The sequence below is a fragment of the Chaetura pelagica genome, unplaced genomic scaffold, assembly GCF_000747805.2.
Source record: "Chaetura pelagica isolate M959 unplaced genomic scaffold, ChaPel_1.0 scaffold21, whole genome shotgun sequence".
Lineage (NCBI taxonomy): Eukaryota > Metazoa > Chordata > Aves > Apodiformes > Apodidae > Chaetura > Chaetura pelagica.
In genome coordinates, this window is record NW_009952251.1 from 683,758 (window position 1) to 704,639 (window position 20,882).

At 43.6% G+C, this 20,882-nt stretch overlaps 1 protein-coding gene across 1 annotated transcript in view; it reads right to left on the reverse strand.

Moving 5' to 3' along the window:
• Positions 1–20,882, reverse strand: part of KLF7 (Kruppel-like factor 7 (ubiquitous)) — a 57,935-nt gene that overhangs the window by 6,162 nt on the left and 30,891 nt on the right. The window contains exons 2-3 of the mRNA XM_010007323.1: positions 20,183–20,795; positions 4,045–4,168 (exon numbers count right to left, since the gene is read on the reverse strand). Coding sequence (XP_010005625.1) covers positions 4,045–4,168; positions 20,183–20,795 — 737 coding nt within the window. The remainder of the gene's footprint in view (positions 1–4,044; positions 4,169–20,182; positions 20,796–20,882) is intronic.

Consider the following 20,882-nt stretch of genomic DNA (forward strand, 5'->3'; position numbering starts at 1 on the left):
CCTGCTGAGTGATTTGGTTAGTTTTGTCTCTTGGTAAGGCTGATGGATGTAGACTTTTATTTTCAACAGTGTAACAGCCCCTACAAAATTTTGTAGCTACATCACACTGTCAAAAAAAGGTATTGATTAGTGGACACTTTTTTTTTTTCTGGGACTAGAGGCAGCAGTGGAAGAGGCTTGACAGGATAAGCTATCAAGGGAAACTCCTTTCTTCACAAAACAAGAAACAGCAGCTTGCTAGTCTCTAATCCTGCTTACAACAAGACCTTACTCCACATCTCTGGCTCATAAACCTCTTCCAGTTCCAGACTAGGTCTGCACATTGCACATGTGTCCATCACAATCTTCCCCATCATCCCTCCCTCAGTACATCTCTTCCTAGAAAAGACAGTTTACACTAGCATAAGATACCCTAATTCTGAAAATCATACAGTGATGCACGATACATAAATTCCCTGCTCCCACACACAATGGCTTCCATTTCTTTTTGCTCTATCTCCTTAGCAACACAGTACTTCATGGAACTGAAGCCTCTGTAGGAAAAAGAGGGAACCACGATGAGTTACGAATATATTGCTCAGCCACCTTTCTTACCAGCTGTAGTTTCTCCACTGTGGGACGTGTTCATTCCATGTAAGTGTGCTCTTAGCTTGCTATCAAAGAGGAAAACGTGCACACACACACAGAGGAATATATACCCCAATAGTCTGGCCGTAAGCTGCTATCTCCTAAACACATATTTATGCCGAACAAGCAAGTGCCACAACCCTGTCATCCTCTTCCTCTTGGAACGCTGACAGCTTGCACTGTGTGAGGAACATAACCCTAGCCTGTCTTCTATAGAGCTCAGTTCCTGGGGAATGCTAGTAATCAGCATATCCCTGGTGTCTGGAAGGCACAAGGGACTTGTCCACTGCTTTCCACAGCACTTTAGTTGATTCTCCTTTCTTCCCTGCTGCCACCAAACCACACACCATTTGAAGTACATATGGTTCTACTCAAACCAGGGGTACTTCGCTAACAACTAACAATGTACTGTGTAGGCTGCATGGTGTTGGGATAAGGCTGGGGCAGCAGAAGAAAATAATCATGTCTTCTTACCTCTTTTATTTTAAAATTCATCTGTACACAGAGGACATTGATACTCCTTTGATGTTAGCCAGAAGGTCAGAGACTCAAAGGCATCTGAAAACAGCCTGGGAAGGGAACTACAGCCAGACTGTGTACACAACATGCCTGTTCCTTGCTATTTGAATCATCACATCTGATTACCAAGGTATGGCCTTTATCTCTGAACAACAATAGGCATATATTTTGTACCACATTAGTGTTGCTAAAAGAGCTCCAAAAGGCTCCTTAAAAGTTTAGCAAGCCTGAATGTCTGAGCGAGTGACTACAACCCCCGTCAATAATGGTGGGTACAATAAAGGGTAGTAGTTCAAATATGGAGAAACTGTTCTCCAGCTGGGAACCCTGGCTCAAGAAGGAGCATCTTCAACATGAGAAGTTTACCTAAATAGCTAAGGACAGATCTAGGCACATGTTTCAGTGCTTGCTTGAGGTGACATCTGAAACAGGTGGCAGTAAAGAGATCTGTGAATAAGAAGGAAAAGTAGTGGTATGGCAGAGTGGGCCAAAAGAAGAACAAGAATTTTCACTCTATGAGCTTGCAACAACTTATTGGGAGAGTAAAGACAAATATCCTCCTCTCACCTCATACAGATGGAATGTGTATAGATTTTTACACTGCACAATCCACAGCACTCCGAACTTATTAATAATATTTTTCCTTCATCTACAGATTCAGCTGAAAAGCAGAAAATGCACAAGATGATTGCAGGAATACATCTCTTGACTGCAGTGACTGAATTGGCTGCCAAAGAAAAAACCTAGGTAGGAAGGGATAACATATATAGAGGGAGAAGAATGAATACTCAACAAAGGGCTGTAAAAGACTGAGGAGTTGAAAATACTGACTGTATTTATTTAGATCTCTGCTAAACATGTTGTCTGTCCTGACACAGAAGCCCTGGGGCTTTGTCTGTATGTGTGTTTGCATTTGTTTTTGTGAGGCTAGGATGGTTAGTTTGTTCTTCAGAGGAAAGAAAAGCAAATGGCAATGCCTTACATTTAAAACAGAGAACATAGCTGTTCTCCTTCACAGAGATGCTTATACAAGAACAAAACTGCAGAGGTCCTTACTTTTCTTATCCTGTCCCTCATTTTGCCCAAACAAAAGATAATCCAGGGATAAAACAAAAGATAATCCAAGAGGAAGCCCTCTGTGGGAGGAGGGAGACGGGAAGAGGGGAGACAAGGGGAGAAGAGCACTTAAGGAGATGAAGCTCTTGGAAAGGCAGGATGTGAAAATGATCAAATTTCCTTCCCATAAAAGGACGGAGTCCCTTGTTTATGTCCCACACATCCTCTCTCCACGCATGTTCTCTGCTGGTCTGGTGTACCCAGAGGCTGCCTAGAGCCTTTATTGTATTACAAAACGTTTCCTTATCAGAGCAGAGAACCTTAGTGCTGCATTAAAAAGATGGGTAATTTCCTTAAGCCTCTTTTAAAAAATATACATAAATAGGATTAGCTGGATAACATGTTCAGATGCAAGCACATTATTTGATTACTCAATAGTGGATCCAGGTTTCACCCAGGGCACTGCCAATCTCCAGATGAGGGGGGGTAGGGGGGAAAAGTGCTCATTGTTCAATCCTGTCAGTGCTGTCAAGAGTCATTAAAAGGGTAATTGCTTTTGATCCACCCTAATTTCTTATAAATTGGGATTCGGGATGGGGAGGAGGGTTCTCTTTTGGTTTTGTTTCTAAATTCAAGGAACCCGCCTTTCAAAAATGCTCAGCACCAGGCAAGGATGACCAGAGTTTTCAGGTGAGCTCATCATTCATTCAAGCAGCTAAAGCTGCAAGGATTGCAAAAAGGAATCATCAGTGAGTGGCTGCAACCATGGCTCTCACTGGGAGCTGCTGGGTGCTCAGCTCACTAGGCAAAATTGGCCCTTCATTTCTGAGTGCCTAGAGGAGGGCTGCTGCATGACAGGCTCTTAAGGAACCCTGGCTCAGGCTGTCAGGCTTTTAAATCTAGGCCCACACAGAGTGAAGGTGCACAGGAATTCCCTCATCAAGGAAATATCAAAGGTGAGATTTAAAACTGTAGGAATAGATGCAGTAACTAGCAGGACTGTGCTAGTTAGTGATCCTAGACAAAACAGTCCCATGAACTTGAATTGTAAGATGTGCCTAAATCATTCTAGTGCTTTTGAAGATTATGCCTTTTGCTTTCTTTTATTGACTCTCCCCTGTTACACCTGGGGAAGCACGAAGCCCTGGACTCAGCAGTTAAGAGAAGATAACAATTGTACAGAAATTAAGTGTGGGGTTTTTTTCCTACAGGCTTCCTATAGATTTGGGGCACTTGTGGCACAACAGTCCCACACACTCCCCATAGCCCCTGTTGTACAGGCATATATTTTTGAGGCCCACCCTGCCAAAATGGGGGCAGCCAGCAGCAGTGCTCGTGGTGGTTCTTGAAGCAGAGCTAATAGAGGGAGCTCTGCCTTTGTGAGGGCACCAGGCTCATAGGACCAGGAGACAGAAAGCTGTGGAGATGCTTTGTTGAGAGGTCCCTCACTGAAGCAGTTAAGGACCCCGTGGATGTCTTCTGTGCTGTAGCAGTATTAACAAGAGCTGCCCTATGGACTGAATCCTGTGCCCACAACAGACACAGGCAAGTTTTAGTCAGACTTACACCGGGTCCCACATCTTCCTCTGTGCCGTGGGATGGAAACAGCTTAGGCTGCTTAGGAAGCATTCCCCCTCTGTCAACTCATCTGACCACAGAAGCAAAGAGGACAGGGGCAGGGTGGAGGGTCACCTCTTGGCTTGGAAATCAAGCCAGTGGGACAGGAGACCAGAAGGGGCCCCTCTGCTGGGAGCCAGGTCTCTTATCTCAGGAAGCTGGCAGCTCCATGCCACTCACAAAGTCCACATGTTGCTCTAACACCGTGTTAGGAGGCTGCATTACCTGTCACAATGGTTGCATTTAAAGGGCTTTGCACCCGTGTGCTTTCTGTAATGTCTTGTGAGCTCGTCACTCCGTGCGAAACGCCACTCACATCCTTCCCATGAGCACTTGTAAGGCTTCTCACCTGCAGAGGGGGAGGAGAGAAGAGTCAGTGTGGCAGCAGGACTACTGAGCACTCAACTTGCAAGTCCTCCCACCTCACCTCTGTCCCGCTCAGGCAAGTTAGCTCATCACACAATTCATGGACAGAGTGGGATAGAAACAACTTAGGGCTTATAATGCATGGTACTGAGGATGAATCCAGCCTGTATTTTGCTGCTGCTAAAATTCTTGCATAACCTTGTTTCCCATTTCTAATAAAACCAAGCTCTTCAAAGAAGCCCTCGGAACAACCCCAAATCCCTGTCCTGCTGTTTGGCTGGAGCCTGTTTCAGTCAGCTTTTCAGCTCACTTTACCCTTGCCAGATGAATTAGTGTGGTACCTGTGAGTGGCTGTACTAACACCTGAATGCGCTGCAGGTGTACACCCCTCCAGAGTGACTGCCCCCACTGCATGGCAAGCTTTACTGCCACTTACCCCTCACATGGTCAGACTCACAACTCTTCCCCTCAAGGTTTCATGCCTGCTGACCCTACGACTGCACCTTTTTTAGTTGCTTCTGACAATAAAAACTGTTCCTTTGTTCAAGAAATTATGTGTCAGGATAGTGAATGCCAAAGAAGAAATGTCTTCTTCACATCAGTTGGTCCTTCAGGCTTTTTGCATGATACCTTTATCAGCTGTTATTCTGCCTCAAAATATTAACTGTACCACTTGAAGGCAGTGAAACACTGCAGTGCTAAGACAGGACAGGTTCTGTTCACATCTATCTATCTATCTATCTATCTATCTATCTATCTATCTATCTATCTATCTTCTAACGCAAACCGGTCTCTTCTGATCAAAGTCCACCATGGTGTAGCATCTGTGGAGTCATTAACACCTTCTGATGAAGAATTCCAAGGCCTCATGCCTCTCCTTTTATTATTCAATGCACATATATTCATGTGCATGTAAATTTATCATCTCCCCCCACATGTTCCACTGCATCTCCTCCTATACAAACTCCATGTCACTATTCCCCATGCAGTCTGCACTGAATGGATGCAAGAGAGAGTCAAGATAAACTGCAGACAAAATATCACTTTCACTACCAAGCTTCCAAGCTGGAAATTATAAACAGACAAAGGGTTATACTTATTTTTTTCTTAACATTGCTAAGAAGGTGATCTTAAAAACTCCACCACTGACTAAACTGAAGTTGCAGTCTGTTTCACGTGACTAGCATAGAGGGATCAATGACTTGGTGGTGCGAGCCGACAGCACACAGTGCAGAGATACAGATTTCTATATTTAATGTGTCTATTCAGCAAGCAAAGGAGTGAGATCTGATTATGGGAGACCTATGTATTTCAAGGTGACAAACTGGAGGGGCCAAAAGAGAAAAAAAAGTGGACAGGGCAAGAAAATTGCATCAAAATACATTTTAAAATTTAAAAAAAAGAGAGATGTTAATGAGTTGAGCCAGTTTACAGGCTGCTAAGAAGTTTCTTTGACTCAGTAGCTCAATTAAAGGATTCACTGGGGTGAAGCAATGAAGAGGGGTCAGCAGCAGGCAAGACTTCGCCAAAATATCCATTTGTCTCTCAGTCCCTGAATGCAGAAGGGGTAGCCTGGAAGTCTCTGTTGTGTGCCTGTCTACCATGGGAAAATGCCCAATTGGTCAATGGACTGAGTAAAAAAAAACAAAACACCACCCCACTCAGATTGTGCCTGAATGGCCATCTCTGCCGACTTGTCTTTTGTTCTTTTTTTTCTTTTAATAGGGTGGGGCGGGGGAGAAGGCAGGAAACTTCCTGTTAGTGAGCCAAGTGCTAGTGTCCTGTTTCTGGGCTGGTTACTCAACTGTAATTCAAACACTGTCACCAGTGCTGGCCCCAGAGACTACAGCTGCAGTTGCAGGGCTATCTCACATCAGCCCTTGACATCCTACCTGGCATACTCTCTCTCATACATCCATCTGCTCTCCCTTTTTCAGAGAAAAGTGATTTCTCCAGCCCTGATCAAGTCTGTGTATTATGATGCACCAGTTTTGTGTGAACAGTTCAAGCATTATTTTAAAAAGCTGTCAGTAAACAAGTCTTGATGACAATTCAGCTTCCTCGGTTCTCTGACGCTCTCTAGTGCCTACCTTGGAATGGAGACAGCCAGGCAGACAAACTGCCTTGAAGCACATTTGCTACACACACTGCAAAACACAGAAGATCTCTGCTCAGCCAAATCTGGTAGGTACAGCCAGTTTGAAGGATACAGTTGCCTACAGAGCAGAGTGGCACAGGAAAAACAACCTGGGCCTTCTGTGAAACAAGAGCTATTAGGACTGAAGCAGTTTGGCTTGTTAACAGTTGCCAAGGGCTTTGAAAAGGTACAGTGCTATATATAGATTAACAGAGACAGAAATGCCAAGCACCATTGCTGGTAAATCCATGGGATGCCACATATCTCTGTCACTTGTTGCAGAGGTTCCTCTCTCAAGTGTTCCTGGTCTGGCTTTGCACAGCCTGGAGCTGAGTTTTGTTTTCAGATTTCCTCTGTAACCCAAGCCCCGTTGCACAGGTCGGACAGTACCTCTTTGTGCTCCAGACAGCATGCTGGCATACAGTGCTCCATGTAGCACGAGATAAATGCAAAGGAGCACAGTGACATTTTAAAGCCATGTCAGATGGCTCCTCGACCCAGAGACCTCAAAGAGGTTAGATTTCCTGCCCTCCTGCAGCTACTCAAAAACATGAGAGGGAAGGAGGAGAGAGACCTCCATATCTCTGCATGTGAAGAGAAAGAACAAACTGCTTCTTTAATGGCTGCTTTTGCCTTACCCGAACATGAAATGAAAGCATATCTTGCCAAGGTGCACATACGTAGGAAGCACAGGAATGGAGAAAGGGGCAAGGTTCTCCTACCTCACTACTGGCAATGGCAGGGAGAAGAAATGGTAAGGATCCTTTCCATGAGCCAGGCTGCTCTTCTGTTGTTGCAGAGGATTAGAGAGAATAAAAGGATAGATGGTGAAATCCTCCTCTGCTGAAGGCAATGGCAAAATTCCCACTCGCTTCTACAGGGTGAGGATCTCTCCTTTTTTAAGAAATTAATTACGAGCTTCAAAATCCAATTAAAAATAGGAATATCGCAGAGCTGTGCCACACTGACTTTTTTTCAGGCTATAATTCCTCAAAATTAATAACTACACTTAGGACTCATGCCTGTGAGCCACTCCCAGGAAGGAGGCTCTACTCCCTAAGTCATATTTATTCAACACAAGGATCTATGCAGTGCTTAAACAAATCCATAAATCCACATCTATACAAATGCACTCAATGGAGGAGCCAATGCACATCTGAAAAGAAGTCCAGATATACACCTGTTAAATACTCAGCTGCTTCAGTTCAGACTGTGCACCACACCGTGGAGCTGGTTCAGCTTTCACACATCCACAAACACACCTGGGAAGGGCAGCCAGACAGCAATGCACACACGTTTGAGCAGTGAGTTATGCAATTTTTTGAGATGAGCACTAGTGTTAAAACAATGTACCATCTGCTTATGGAAAATCAGGTTCTGCGGCCTGAACCTGCCCGTAGGTGAAGCATGGCAGCTCTGGACTTGCAGAGCACCTCCTGGGACAGGTCATCCAGAACCACATTTGTGCTCCAGCCAGGCAGAACCAAAACACAGTGAACAGGGGCAACCAAAAGACTCACCTCAAAAGGGGACACTTGATCACCAGAAAACACTCACACAGACACATCCTTAGTTGCCTGCTGAGGATCCCTGAGAAGCAGCCTACCTGTGCCTGGAAGTGCACAGAGTGCTGTGCTGAAACCTACTGATCTAGAAGGACCTTATCATTAGAAAAGTGAGTGGTACAGAAATGCTATTAGCCCTACAGATGTGCTTTAGAGTTTCGGTCCATTTTGGCTGCTTATGTCTGTGAACTTCACTGTGGCTCTGTCCTGCAGTCTGTAGCCTATTTCAATATTTCCATCTCTCTGGAGCCTATTTTCATACCCAGAGACTAAGATGTTTGGGGAATAGGCTCTCTGTTCCACTTCTCTTTGTGGCACTTCATATAGCCTAGCTCTTCTTCTAAAAGTACTTCCAAAGCACACTTCAGTACAGTCTGGCCCTCCATCGTCTTTATGTCATCCAGCCTGGTACAATCTGGTAACAAAGACCTTTGCAGATTTATGGGCAAAATGCACACACCAGGTTCCCAGCAAAACATGATTGATAGACTTGGGCTGGTTGTGTGACAGAGATACCACACTGGTCCTTGGAACTTCTCCCTCTGTTTTCCAGCCTTGGGCAGTCTTTGTGAGTTTCTTCTCATGGAAATTTAGGAATCAAAAGCTATCATCTTAAATAGCCACCTATGGCTCTTTTTCACATTAATGGAGAAGCAAAGGTTTATGTGTGGGTTGTGACACATAAGACCACAGTCAGACTGGAATCAAAGGTGAAATTCTCTCCTTTGACAATACAGAGTGCTAGGCAAGCAGCTCAGCTGCAGGCAGCTGTTATCTTTGCTTTCTGAGCACAAAACCGAGAACATCCATTTTTCCCTCCAACACATACTCAGACTGTAAACCCCATACAAGCCTTTGCAATAAATATTCCTTCACAGAACACAGCAGTGAGGATATTTCTTCTCAAAATCCAGAGACCCTCTGTCCTTGCCACCTACATCCTCCAGGCATCCCTAGGTCCCAGGGATATTTCTTCTGTACAAGGAATAAGGCAGCACTTGCTACAGACACTTCACAGCGGCTGTTTCAATGGCAAGTGATTAGTAGAAACATCAGGTTACAGGACACAGAGGTATATAACTAAGATCAGATGAGGACACTGGCATGATCACACAATGGATGCTGGGCATGCATCTTGGATCTCCATTATTTATTGCCACTGCCAAGGGTCACAAGTCCAGTCTCCCATAGAAATAATAAGATTTTAAAGAAGAAAACAATAATATTTAGAGACCATGTGCCTTCTGCTTTGTAGATAACCTGAGGTCATGATTTCAAACTTCACTTTGCCCTGCAGGCTAGAAACATCTATTAAGAAATACAGATAAAGGAGTTTTCTTTCTATTCCCTGAATTTCAAGAGCAGGGACTTTACAAAGAAAACTCTCCAGATTTTGGGACGTGCACAATAACATCACAGATTTGGTAATGCTGTGGGGTGAAATGCTGGTTTCATCAAAGTAACTGGAAAAAAACCATGAAGGCTTTAGTTTCACCCGGTGCTTTTTATAGAATTAAAAGTAAACAAAGATATTATTATTATCTCTATCTATTTCCTTATTCCTCCCCTGCACCCCACCGTGAATACCATATCACAAACATATGTTTATTGCAGTGCACTTAGTAAAGCAATCTAATAGTTTAAGCCTCCAGTACTGCAGTGAACTTCAGAGGAGAATCACAGTCAAAATCCTTGCTGGTATCTCTGCGCTAAAACATGGTACAGTCATGGGACTCTTTGTCAGTATGACCAATTAAGCCAAAAATGCTTAAAGAAACTGAGGGGGAAAAAACCAAATCTTGTCTGTATGCACATTTTGAAGGCCATTCAAGTAAGACATTTGTTGTACTGTTTTAAGAGCTTAATATCATGTTACATAACTACACAAAACTATCATGCAAAAATGCCTTTAAGAAAATGACAGAAATACCTCGTTAAAAATCACCATGTATTTTTAATCCACCATGAATGATTTACATATAATTGCAGGATTTAAAAAAAAAAAATGGGAAAGAAAAACAAAAAAAAATCTGTCCTTTTTCTAATTAATGATTTAAAAATGATTCAAAATGAAACTAGTTCTAAAAGCCTCACTGTCTAAAAATATGCACTGAAGGACAGCTTTAGCTACATTTGCTCCAAGACTGGTGTTCCTGGAGAACCAGACAAACTGCGAATTACAACTGAAAAAAAGACTTAAATGCAAGATTTCTTGCCTGGATTTCTCCTAAAAGGAAGCTCTGGGGGCCCAAATCATGCAAAGAAGTGTGCGAAGAACCAAGTAGCACCACTAGCGTGTTATGAGAGTGTTTCAATACCTTTACTTGCCACCCTTTCTGAAACACCATTCAGGAAGCTGCTGTTCTTGCCCTGGTGATGGGAGCCCATGCCATTGCAGGGAGCAGCAGCACCGCCGTGGGAAGACCCAAGGCCCACGGGGAGGTTGGTGCAGATGGAGCTGCCAGAAGCCAGTGTGGGTTTTGGTGAGAAGCAGCCCCCAGGCAGCTTTGCAGAGAAGCACCATGCAGGGCATCCATATTTGCTTTGCAGTTTATCTCAGAAGTCTGCCACAGCACAATGGGATGCCTAATGTGGAACTTCATATTAACAGTATTTATGTAGCACTCTTCATCTCCAAGGGTCCCTGAGAACTTTACAAGCTACATACATGGCATACCAATGAGGTCAAGCCATAATTCTTCTAATTAGCTGAACATCAGCACACAGCACATGGCACAGCAGAAAATGTTACTGGTCAGTCCACTCTTCCTATGGAAAAGAGCTACATGATATTTAACAGAAGCATGTTGCAGAAGGACATTCAGTTTTAAGGACTTAGGAAAAAAGTAAATCTAACGAGACAGGTCTCTAACACCCATGCCTGTCCTCGGTCATTACATCCACACCCTTCATCAAATACGAGACACAGAAGAGCCCACTACCTGCTGCTTGTGAAATATTCCCACTTTCACACTAGATTCAGCAAGTTACCATCACATGGCTCAGGCAGCTGCTCTGCTGGTGAGGTTACAGAAATGCTAGTGAGCAGCTGCAGTTCAGCACACAATGACATCACTTTCTTTTTAAGATTAATAAGTTAATTTCTTTAGCAAAAAGGAAGAGCAGACTATTTAATACACACATCCTCTGGAGATCAATGCTGACATCTAAGCATATGTGTATGCAACCCATCAACCAGTAAAACTAATTACAAAAATCAATTTCAGATACTTTTCTAAACCTTTCATTCCTCAATATACTCCTAATTGATTTTTGTTGGAGAATAGAAAGCCTAATTATTATTTTTATTATTAAAAAGGAATGCAAGGGGGGGACAGTGGTCAGTCCGTAAGTGCCTCACTAGTGCTTTCTACTCAAAAAGAGAAAAAAAGAAGAAGAAAAAAAAAGGCATTTTATTCACAGTTTTGCCACCTGCAGGAAAGATAGAAAAGCCTTTGAAAGGGTGACAAAGTACAGGAGAAAAGCTGGCAGGACATAGTATGGGGCAAAAGAGGAATGTGACAGAATTGTGAAATACACAATGTGAGATGGTTGTACCTATTTTTAGATGGGCAGGGATGATCAAGTGTAAAAGAAGTACATTTCCATGAAAGACGTACAGCTCTTTTCATCCAAAAAGGTCAGCAGTGCTCTTATAGAGAGATGGCTCTGATCCTGTCTGTATTAGAAGTGGGGGAAAAGAGGTCAAGAACCAGAGCCAATGTCCAATCAGACTTTGTACAAACTTCAAAGCTCTGGGTTAGTTCCTAAGGGCCTGGCCAAAGCTTGTCTACCGAACCAGCAGCAGTCTTCAGCATGTAGCCATTGAGGACATGAAAAGAAATTAATTTTTTTCAGCATTATGTCTTACATACACACAAGTACCTAACATACGTCCACAAAGCCCACTTGCCTAGCTGAAAAGCAGAGAAAAGCAAAGCATCAAGCAAGATTCAAAGGAATGGAAATGTTCCATTTTCTACTCCAGAGGATGCATTTAATGACTGCCCATTGCCACACACACCAAGCGCGGAAGGTGGGGAGGAAAGCCACACCATTCCCTGGCTCCCAGCAACAGCGATAAAGCCTTCCAAATGCTGCTTCCCTTCCAAACCCTTCTCCACAGCTCCCCTCCTGAGAAGGCAGCTCCTGGCTGCTGGGGAGCAGGGCTGGGGACAGACGCCAGCCCGGGCGCACAACCTGCGCTTCGGGCCCGTTAATTGCCAGCAGATCCTCCCAGCACAGACCCCAGGGACATGCGGAGCAGCAGGCCCAGGTGGCACCGGCAGCAGCACCCGCGGCAGCACTGCCCAATTAAAGCCTCCAGAACAAGTGGGGTGGGGGAGGGGGGAGAAAATAATAATTTTTTAAAAAGGGAAATAAAGGAAATAAATAAGGATGGAGTTGCCTGGCAACGGAGGGCAGCAGCAGCTGTGCAGCAGGTACCCAGGCCCATTAACACCCTGCATCTCATGCATTTCTTGCCGGGGTCTCCTAGTAACAGCCGGCGCATGCAGCGCTGTTGTGCACTTCCCTCCTCTCCTCCTGCTTCTCCCCATCATGCAAGGCAGCGCTGTTTGCCCTAATTACACATTCTTCCTGCTTCAAGCTGCCATTACTTTGGTCCCCAGAGGAGCAGCAAGAACTTAAAAAAAAAAAAATCTCCTCTAATAAGGGCTTTTAGTTTCAGATTCAGTGGAGCTCTGCAAGCTCAAAGATGCAAGGCAAAGGAGCAGAGGCAGAGGGAACAGACGAAAAAGGAAAAGAAGAAAAGGCAGTTCACTGGGTCAGATTTTTCCAGGACCCTGAAATACACTTTTTCCCTTTGTTTTTCTGTAAATTATCCCAGAGGATGAAAAATTAAGTCAGCCCTTTATGGACATGATGCATATTTACATAATCTGAAGCAGTGTATCATAGATGTGCTCTTTGGACACCTGCACTTCAGGCCAAGAGTTTCTGAGAAACTCCAGGCAAAATATAAGGCTGGGACTAGAGCCAATGAAAAAATTAAGAGGAATAGACACCCCCTTTTCCAAATGCTAACATCTTACATGGTTTTGCTCTATATTTTTGCTAATTCAAACTATTACAGTGCTGATGTTTTTCACCATTTACGTGTCACTTCATTTTCTCACTTTTGCCATTGAAAAATAGAATATGAAGAAAAAAATTATACAGACTGGCAGAAACAGCACAGGAATAAAACACAAAGGGGGGAAGTAACATACATTCCCTTCTGTTTCCCAGTTTTGTCAACAAAAAAAAAGAAAAATGGAAGAAGACCCAAGACACTTCCATTCATTCATTCAGATACTGGGTTTGATTTGGGGGTGGAGGCAGAAGGGAAATTGTGTGCTGGGGCTTAAAAAACACACTGGCAAGTTCTCCCAGTGAAGGCTGCCCCAGTGTTAGGGCAGGGCTACCTAGACTGTTTCTGATGGAGATCCTGTCCTTCCCTGGTGCTTTCTCCCCATCCTGGGGCTGGAGGTGATAGGCTGTGCCTGGTGGTGAAGGAGCTCCTTGCTGCTTCAAGCTGAGCAGGTTTCAATAAAGATCTTGGCACCACTGCTGGGCAAACCTTGGTGAACCAAGCAGTCTGGTCCCAAAAGTACAAGGCTGGGAGTAAAGAGAATTAATTTTATCAGCTAGGAAGTTTCTTCATCTGGATTTTGGAAGAGGCACTAATGATAAACTGTCCTTAGCTCTATGGGAGGTACAAGCATCCAGCTGGAAACAACCCCGGTCATTCATGCTGCCAGATGAATGTAAACTAGAGGACACAAATGTACTATAAAATGTTATTGCTGAGTGACTCTGCATCCTCAATGAAAAAATGTTTACAAAATAAAGAGATTTTTCTGTATGAAACAAATTCCTAACACACATTCAAAGCCAAACAAAGCCCAGGAAAATAATCACCTTTGGGATTCTATGGGTTTTGCAAATAATTAATGATAAAATTGTATCACATGTACCACACATATTAAAGTTAGCTTACAACAGATCATAACTTAGTCCACTCAAGTAAATTTTTACCCAGACATTCACAGATAGAAGTCTTCTACTCAGACTATTTTCCACTGCACAAGCCAAGTTTTTAGCTGAACTTGTTATACTGAGGACAGTGCTTTTCTCCCTGCCCCTCCCCAACACACAAGCCACATTCTCCTAAAAACCAAGTATTTTTCCTCCAACTTCTAAAATAACAAACAGTAACCACACTGGAAAAAGACCAAATGTGGAAAATTTCACTCTGAAGAAGGAAAAGCTTTGCAAATTTACAGGTAACCAACAAGATTATGTCCAAATGAAAGTTAATGCAAAATTAACCATAATACAGTTCCATGCATTACATATTGAACAAAAGTACATGAAGGTGTGCATGTCTGTGTTTTTGTAACATTCATTTCCAAGAACTAATATAAGCTCCTACTGCAGTAATGATAGCTTATGGTCATCATAAAAAACTAGAGCGACAATGCAACATTGTCCAACTGATCTATTAAGTTCTCTCTGTCAGTGGTAAGAGTCCAAATGTACAGAAGGAAGGAATAAATCCCCACTAAGCCTCTGAACATGCACTGCCATACAGTGAGGACACCTTTCTTTCAGAACTCAGATAGGGATCAGCTTTTATCTCAAAACACATGCTTGATATTGTTAGCTTAGCTAGCATGCCTACAATGTTTTTTCAGTGTTCAGTTTTTACAGCCTCAGTTTTCAGCGTGGGTTTTGAAGGCCAGACACCTATCCCTAAATGGGGATTGCTGGGACTGTGAACTGGCCTGCAACGTTTTAAAGGATTTTAATTCTTATTAAGCCTTCTTATCACATCCAAAGCTGACCAATGGAAAGATTTTGGTTCTGCAGTGACACAAAGGTTTTGGTGGCTCTCAAGAGACCTGCAGTTAAAGCAGGTCCCGTGCAGTAATTTGTCTTCCTCTTTCCGAAATGCCTGCACTAATCTTTGAAAGTGTCCTCACTTGATGTCCTTGTATCTCACTCATTTCTGCTGCAGCACGTCACCATTCACTGCTTGCTATGTGGTAACCAACTAAGTTTCAAGTGTTTTCTGGAGATGCAAATCCATTTTCTCAAAAACTGCAGCAAAACAAAAGAGGCAATTTTATTAATGAAATCCACTTGCACTATCTGCATCATAAGCTTGCCCTTTAACTATCGGTAAGTACATTTTTCCAGTGTCCTCCTGACAGGCTGCAGCCCTGCACAAAGAGCTGGGGACTTGCTACAAAGCCATGGGTCTCCCTCTGTACAACAAAAAATCTTGGGTTTTGGCTTTCATTTCTCCTGTGCTACCAATACTGTTCTCCCAAATGCATTTCCCCAAGTCATTATTAAAAATCTTGCATCCTGAAAAATTGGTGCTGTGCTTGGCTATTGGCATTTTCTTTCTCTTCACTGGCTTTCTGTTCATGAGTGCTACCACACTAACAATACAGCAGTGCATCTTCTCATTCATGCAGTATCACTGACACTGCAATATCACTTTATTTTCTCAATTATTCCTTTATTTTGTATTAATCTCCTTTATCTATTATCCAGCCTCAATTTAGTCTTCTCTGATCATTTTCAAATTCTGGATGTTGCCACTTCTATCTCCAACACTTTGGGAAAGCTCTTCTCTGTTGTTTTAAATCCCACCACAAAACCCTCTCCTGTTCATTAATGCTCTAATAATCTTGTGTCTCCCATCTTTTTCTTGCAAATGTAGTAATTTGTTTTCCTGCAGGGTGGATTTGTTTTACTTAGTCTCACCCAGCACTTTGGATCAAAGAACTATAATTTAAAATAAGATGTCCTGACAACGTGAAACAAACTCCACTTAAATAAGTACTATCTAAAGATTGCATGTAGAAGCATAACATCCATTTAAAGAGGTATTTCCCACTCATTTAGGCTTTAGAAACCTACCAATTTAATGTGAGGTGTCCAACCGCTGTTTCTCAGACTTGAAGTCTGGTTGTATCCTAGGTTTAGATGGATAAAGAAAAAACCCAAAACCTTCTGTTACCCATAAAATGCAAACCTCAGCAGAACTTCCTAAGGGTAATTTTTTATCACTATCCCGATCTTAAGGATTTCTTGGTCAGTTTATATGTGATGCTTTACCTCTGGCCAGAAAGCACCAACACTATTTCGCACTTTCCCCTGTACATTACTGCAAGGATGGCTGATATGAATGGTTCTGTCAGGAGATGGAAATCTCCTCCAGAGGTCTTTGATCTGGGAGACACAGCCATGTCCCATGACTAATCTTCCATAGGTCACAGGCCAGCTCACCCTTAGACTTACTTGCATCCAGACACTCGCCAGCAATATCCTGTTTTCTAATTTAGGAAGTACTGATGACTATACATGCATTTTAGCTCATTCAAATTCCTTCCCTTTCCACTCTCCATTACACTGGCAATTCATGTCCATGCATGTGTGAAGGCTGGATGAAAATGTCTATCTCTCATGAGACAAAATGTCATTGTTTGCACTGATGTCCACTCCATGAATAACTGTGAGAGAATGTGCTAGTGTTGGATTATTGTGCCAGTCCTGGTGGCTCCTTTAGATGTTTTTACCTTACCCTCACATTACTAGCATGGTCTTTCCAAATCTACAGCTCACCTTCTCCCAGCTGCTGTTTCTCCCAGGTGGCTTCTGTGCTGCCCTCTGACAGTCAATTTCACCACCGCTTTTTAGATGCCCCGGCTTACTTTGAATTAAGTAAAATATTTTCGTTTCCCTTTCCATCCAGATAATGTTTTTCCCTTTCCTTTCCTGGTTAAATTCTCTCCCACACAGATTACTGTTTTTCCGCTCTCCAAAGGTCATCCAGAAGGTGGTTTCATAACCAATCCAACTATGGATGGGCCTTGCAGCGCTGTCCTGGTTCTCTTATGGATGAGACGCGGGAGAGTATGCAGGAGATGCACCAAGTGCAAGGTGGGGTCTGACTGTCTCTGGGGTCTCCAGCAAAGTAAAGCCCTAAGAGAAGATCATCTCCAATCTAGCAAGCTGCTATCAGTCTGCATTGCCTCCAGCCCAGCCTGGCTCATCACACACCAGCAAGGAAACCCCAGCCAGCATCTGTCTGGTCAGTCTTACATATGAACGAAAGGAATGCAACCTCCTTCCGCCGCCTACCATCCCCCAGCTCCCCAGCCCATGTTTTTTTTGTTTTCATGCACTGCAGTAAATCCCTTTGATCCAGCAAACAGACTTCACACATGCAAGTTGGGTGACCAGCCCATGCATCTGCCTCCCTTGCCTGTGAACCCTACACTGAGAACTCTTTGTGAGGGCACTCACACTCTTACACAGAGCCTGCACTGGCAGACTGCTCTTGCATGACATACTAACAAATTACCAGCCAAAGGAAAATATCTCGCAATCTTTTCAGACCCTCTGGCTCAGACACTGACTAAGCCAAGTGGCTACTGGCCATTGGCACTGCTGGGTGCATTCGCAACCCACAGCACACACAGCTCAAGGCGTGAAAAAAACAAAGCAGCAATGGAAAAGAGAGCTTCTTGTCTCTAGCCCTGAAGGCGTGCATGGGAAAGGAGGCAGTCTTGGCATCTATAATTCAGTCCCAAATTTCCATAGCTATTCCTCTGTCCCTCTCTTTCACTGGAGGCAGGATCTCCCTGTGGGGAAACCTGACTGCACGGGTCAGCGCAAACAGATTTAATGTCTTGGTTGTACCAGCTCTGATTTAAGGCATCCAACGGTCAGTGATTTTTAAGGGAACAGAGCACTTAAGTGGGATGAAGGGGTCTGAATGACTTTCTGCTTTGGACTCCAATAAGCTAGTTAGATAAACCTATTATACCCCATCCCTTGAGTCACTCAGATTGTTCCCAAGATATAACTGTTCAAAGCTATTTAGACAATCTGCTTTCCACGACAAAAAATGGGAGTCAGGTGTCTATCTGCTCCCAGATTCTGCATCAAAGATGTATTTTAATAACAAGGCTGCACCTAGTCCTCATCGTAAAATGAAACCAAGATTTCTACACAGCTATGCATAGCTTGGACATGGTTAGATGCAAGGTGGTTATATGGCTGCAAAGACTGAAGAACTCCTTATCCAGGTTTGTATTCCCTCTTGTCTTTTGCCTTCCTGCTTTCCTAACAACCTATGTTACCTGCTTAGGACTTGCTGGATGGAAAAGGGAACACTCCGATAAACTAGTAAATGGTTTGAGGGCTTGTTAAACCACTGGCAAGATCAGAGGGGTACCTGAACCCATGAGGTGAGGTGCGGGGAGTGGAAAGTGTGGGCACTACACCCAAGCAGCTGCAGTCACATCATCTGATACAGGTCCTCTCCATCTGCCAGCAAAGGTGGACTTGCCTTTTCACCATGTTGAGCACTGCTGTGGATGGGCAGACACCTGCATGTCAATGGCACTATGTGCAGCAGTCTAAGAAGTATCACTGGGACAGTCAGAAATGTTTCTCATCATGTGTTAACTGGAAAATGTAAGATTTCACATGCTGATGTTACGGAGGGTAAAAGGCTTTGATGGAAAATTAAACCAGAACTGAGGCTGGGCTCATAAGCATTTAAAATCTTGCTAGATTTTGACTCCAAATGGTTGAGGTGTTCAAAGAGTAGTGGTTTTTGCAAGTGCTCCCTCAGGACTACTTGTCTACTTCCCCACTTACTGGATGACAAAACCAGAAAAAGTCCACAAGTTCACCCTTTCTAAGTAATTGTGTCATATCCCTGAGTAATTTCAGGAAGAGCTGTGTGAGACCCATCACTTCCAGCTGGAGGAGGAACACTAGGGTCACATCTGAACAGAGAAGGCCACTGTGACACCTGCTCTCACACTCTTCAATTGTGCCTTCACGGAAGCCCTGTCACCTGCTAAAAGGCCTTGGCTGGACATCCTCTGGGACAGCCTCATCAAGGGCCAGCCTCAGAGCAGCACTGCCATTATGAGGAGCCTCCTGACCATGTTGCTCTAGATTTTAAAATGACTGCACTACTGTCACTGGCTATCAAATAACTGAATCACAAGTGAGGTCACGCCTGACAAGGTAGCTGTCCCCAGTAAAAGCACTAGAAAGCCCATATAAAAAGATCAAAACCAATGCCTTTTATGTCTTAATATGATTTATACTTTAGAACATGTAACTTTTACAGGGTGCCTAGCATTTGATGGATGCATCTCTCTTAACAACCCACACATTTGTTTGATTTACTGCACTGGTCCAACATGTTGTTTTCTACCTTGCAAGAACAACCTCGCTTCTAGGAATCTGCCTGCATGATAAGATCGTGAATTAAATGTGCAGTTATCCTAACAGACCACACATTTCACAGTAAAATTGAGAAAACTGATTACAGCAGTCCCTCTGGAAACAAGAATAATCACATGATAACACAGTGCTAATGGAAATTTATCATCTCGCATCACATGTGAAGCTTAGAACAAAGCAGTGATGCACACAAACTGCACAGCCATTACTGCCAATGAATACCAGCCAAAAAGCTACTGGGGACTAGGAACAAATGGCAGGAGAGTGGGGACCCTAAGGAGCCAAACCTAAACCAATTCTGTATCATTCAAAAAGCTTATATGCAACATTAGTAAATCCTAGCCAAGAAAACAGCCTGACATCTTTCCATACATCCTATTCCCTCTCTACCTACTCTATTCCATTCAAACTCCATGTCAATCTGTCATTGTTCTCACTGTATTTTATCACTGCAGAAGGCCAAAAACATGACAATCTCAAGGGTATGTGCATCTGCACACCTATGCATTTGCATCTACATGCATCCTCTCTCACGCACACATTATTCCTAAACTGCATATCCCAGATACAAAATACATTTTTCTTTTTTCCCCGTTTAAAAGGCAACAAAAAGCTACCCATGCTATTTTCTATTTGAAGCAATTAAAACTTGACTGCAATTAATACTTTTAAAGCGTTGGGGAAGTGAGTGCCAAAAACCCAAACTGGCACATCACAGTTTTAACATGAGTGATACATCTACACCCTTTGGTATCCTAGAATTACTCTGCACCAAACCCCGTAAGACATATGAAGCCCCAAGAAGTCAATGCTAGACGGTGAACTCTTCTATTCTATTGAATACTGGGTACATTTGCTGGCCTACCACATTTTTTCCACTACCCTGTTTCACAGACAGAGCTTGGACTTTCAGAAGATACATTTTTTTCTTTTCTAAATGAGAATAAAAGGAGATGGTTATGGTTAGGTGGCAAAAGGACAAGATGAGAGAGTCATCCTACACAAGTACCTGTATGAGTCCTCTGGTGAGCCTTTAAGTGGGAGCTCTTTGTATAAACCTTTCGGCACCCATTAAATTGACAGCGATGAACCCTCTTCTTGTTTTCTGGGGATGCTTCTGCCCCTGTACCTCCTTGCTCACTGTCGCTTTGCCCACTTTTTATTGTCCCTGTGGTCGCTGTTGCTACACCCTCTTTCATGGAGCTGAGTGAAGTTTTCTTAGCCACCAGTTTCAGTGTCACTGTGCCATCCACTGCTGAGAGAGTTTGTGAGGTTTTTACAAGGTGGCGGCTGAGCTCTGGAGAGGAAGGGGGTGTTAATGAGGTTACTGCATTGAGTTGGGCCTGGTTGACAGCTGTGTAGCCTTCTGTGGAAGAGCTGGTGGACTGCAAGCTGAGGCAAGTCTCAGACAGCAGCTTGTCCCGTGAGAGGATAATGTCCATGTTGGTGCTTTTGTCACATGTACTTGTCTCCACTGGTAAAAGTACAGGGTCCAGTTGTCGGATACTGTCCTCTGGATCTGGGCCTGAGGAGGCATGAAGGAAGCAGTCCAGATCCTCACCAAAGGTCTCGGAGATCTTCCGTGGTTCAGTCTGAAGGTATCGCTCCAACTCCAGGCATGTCTGCAGTTAAGGGAAGGGAGAAGGGAGAGAGAGAAACCACTGTTAGAGATTTCAGCACGGCTCCCACCTGGTCCAGAGCCATTCAGA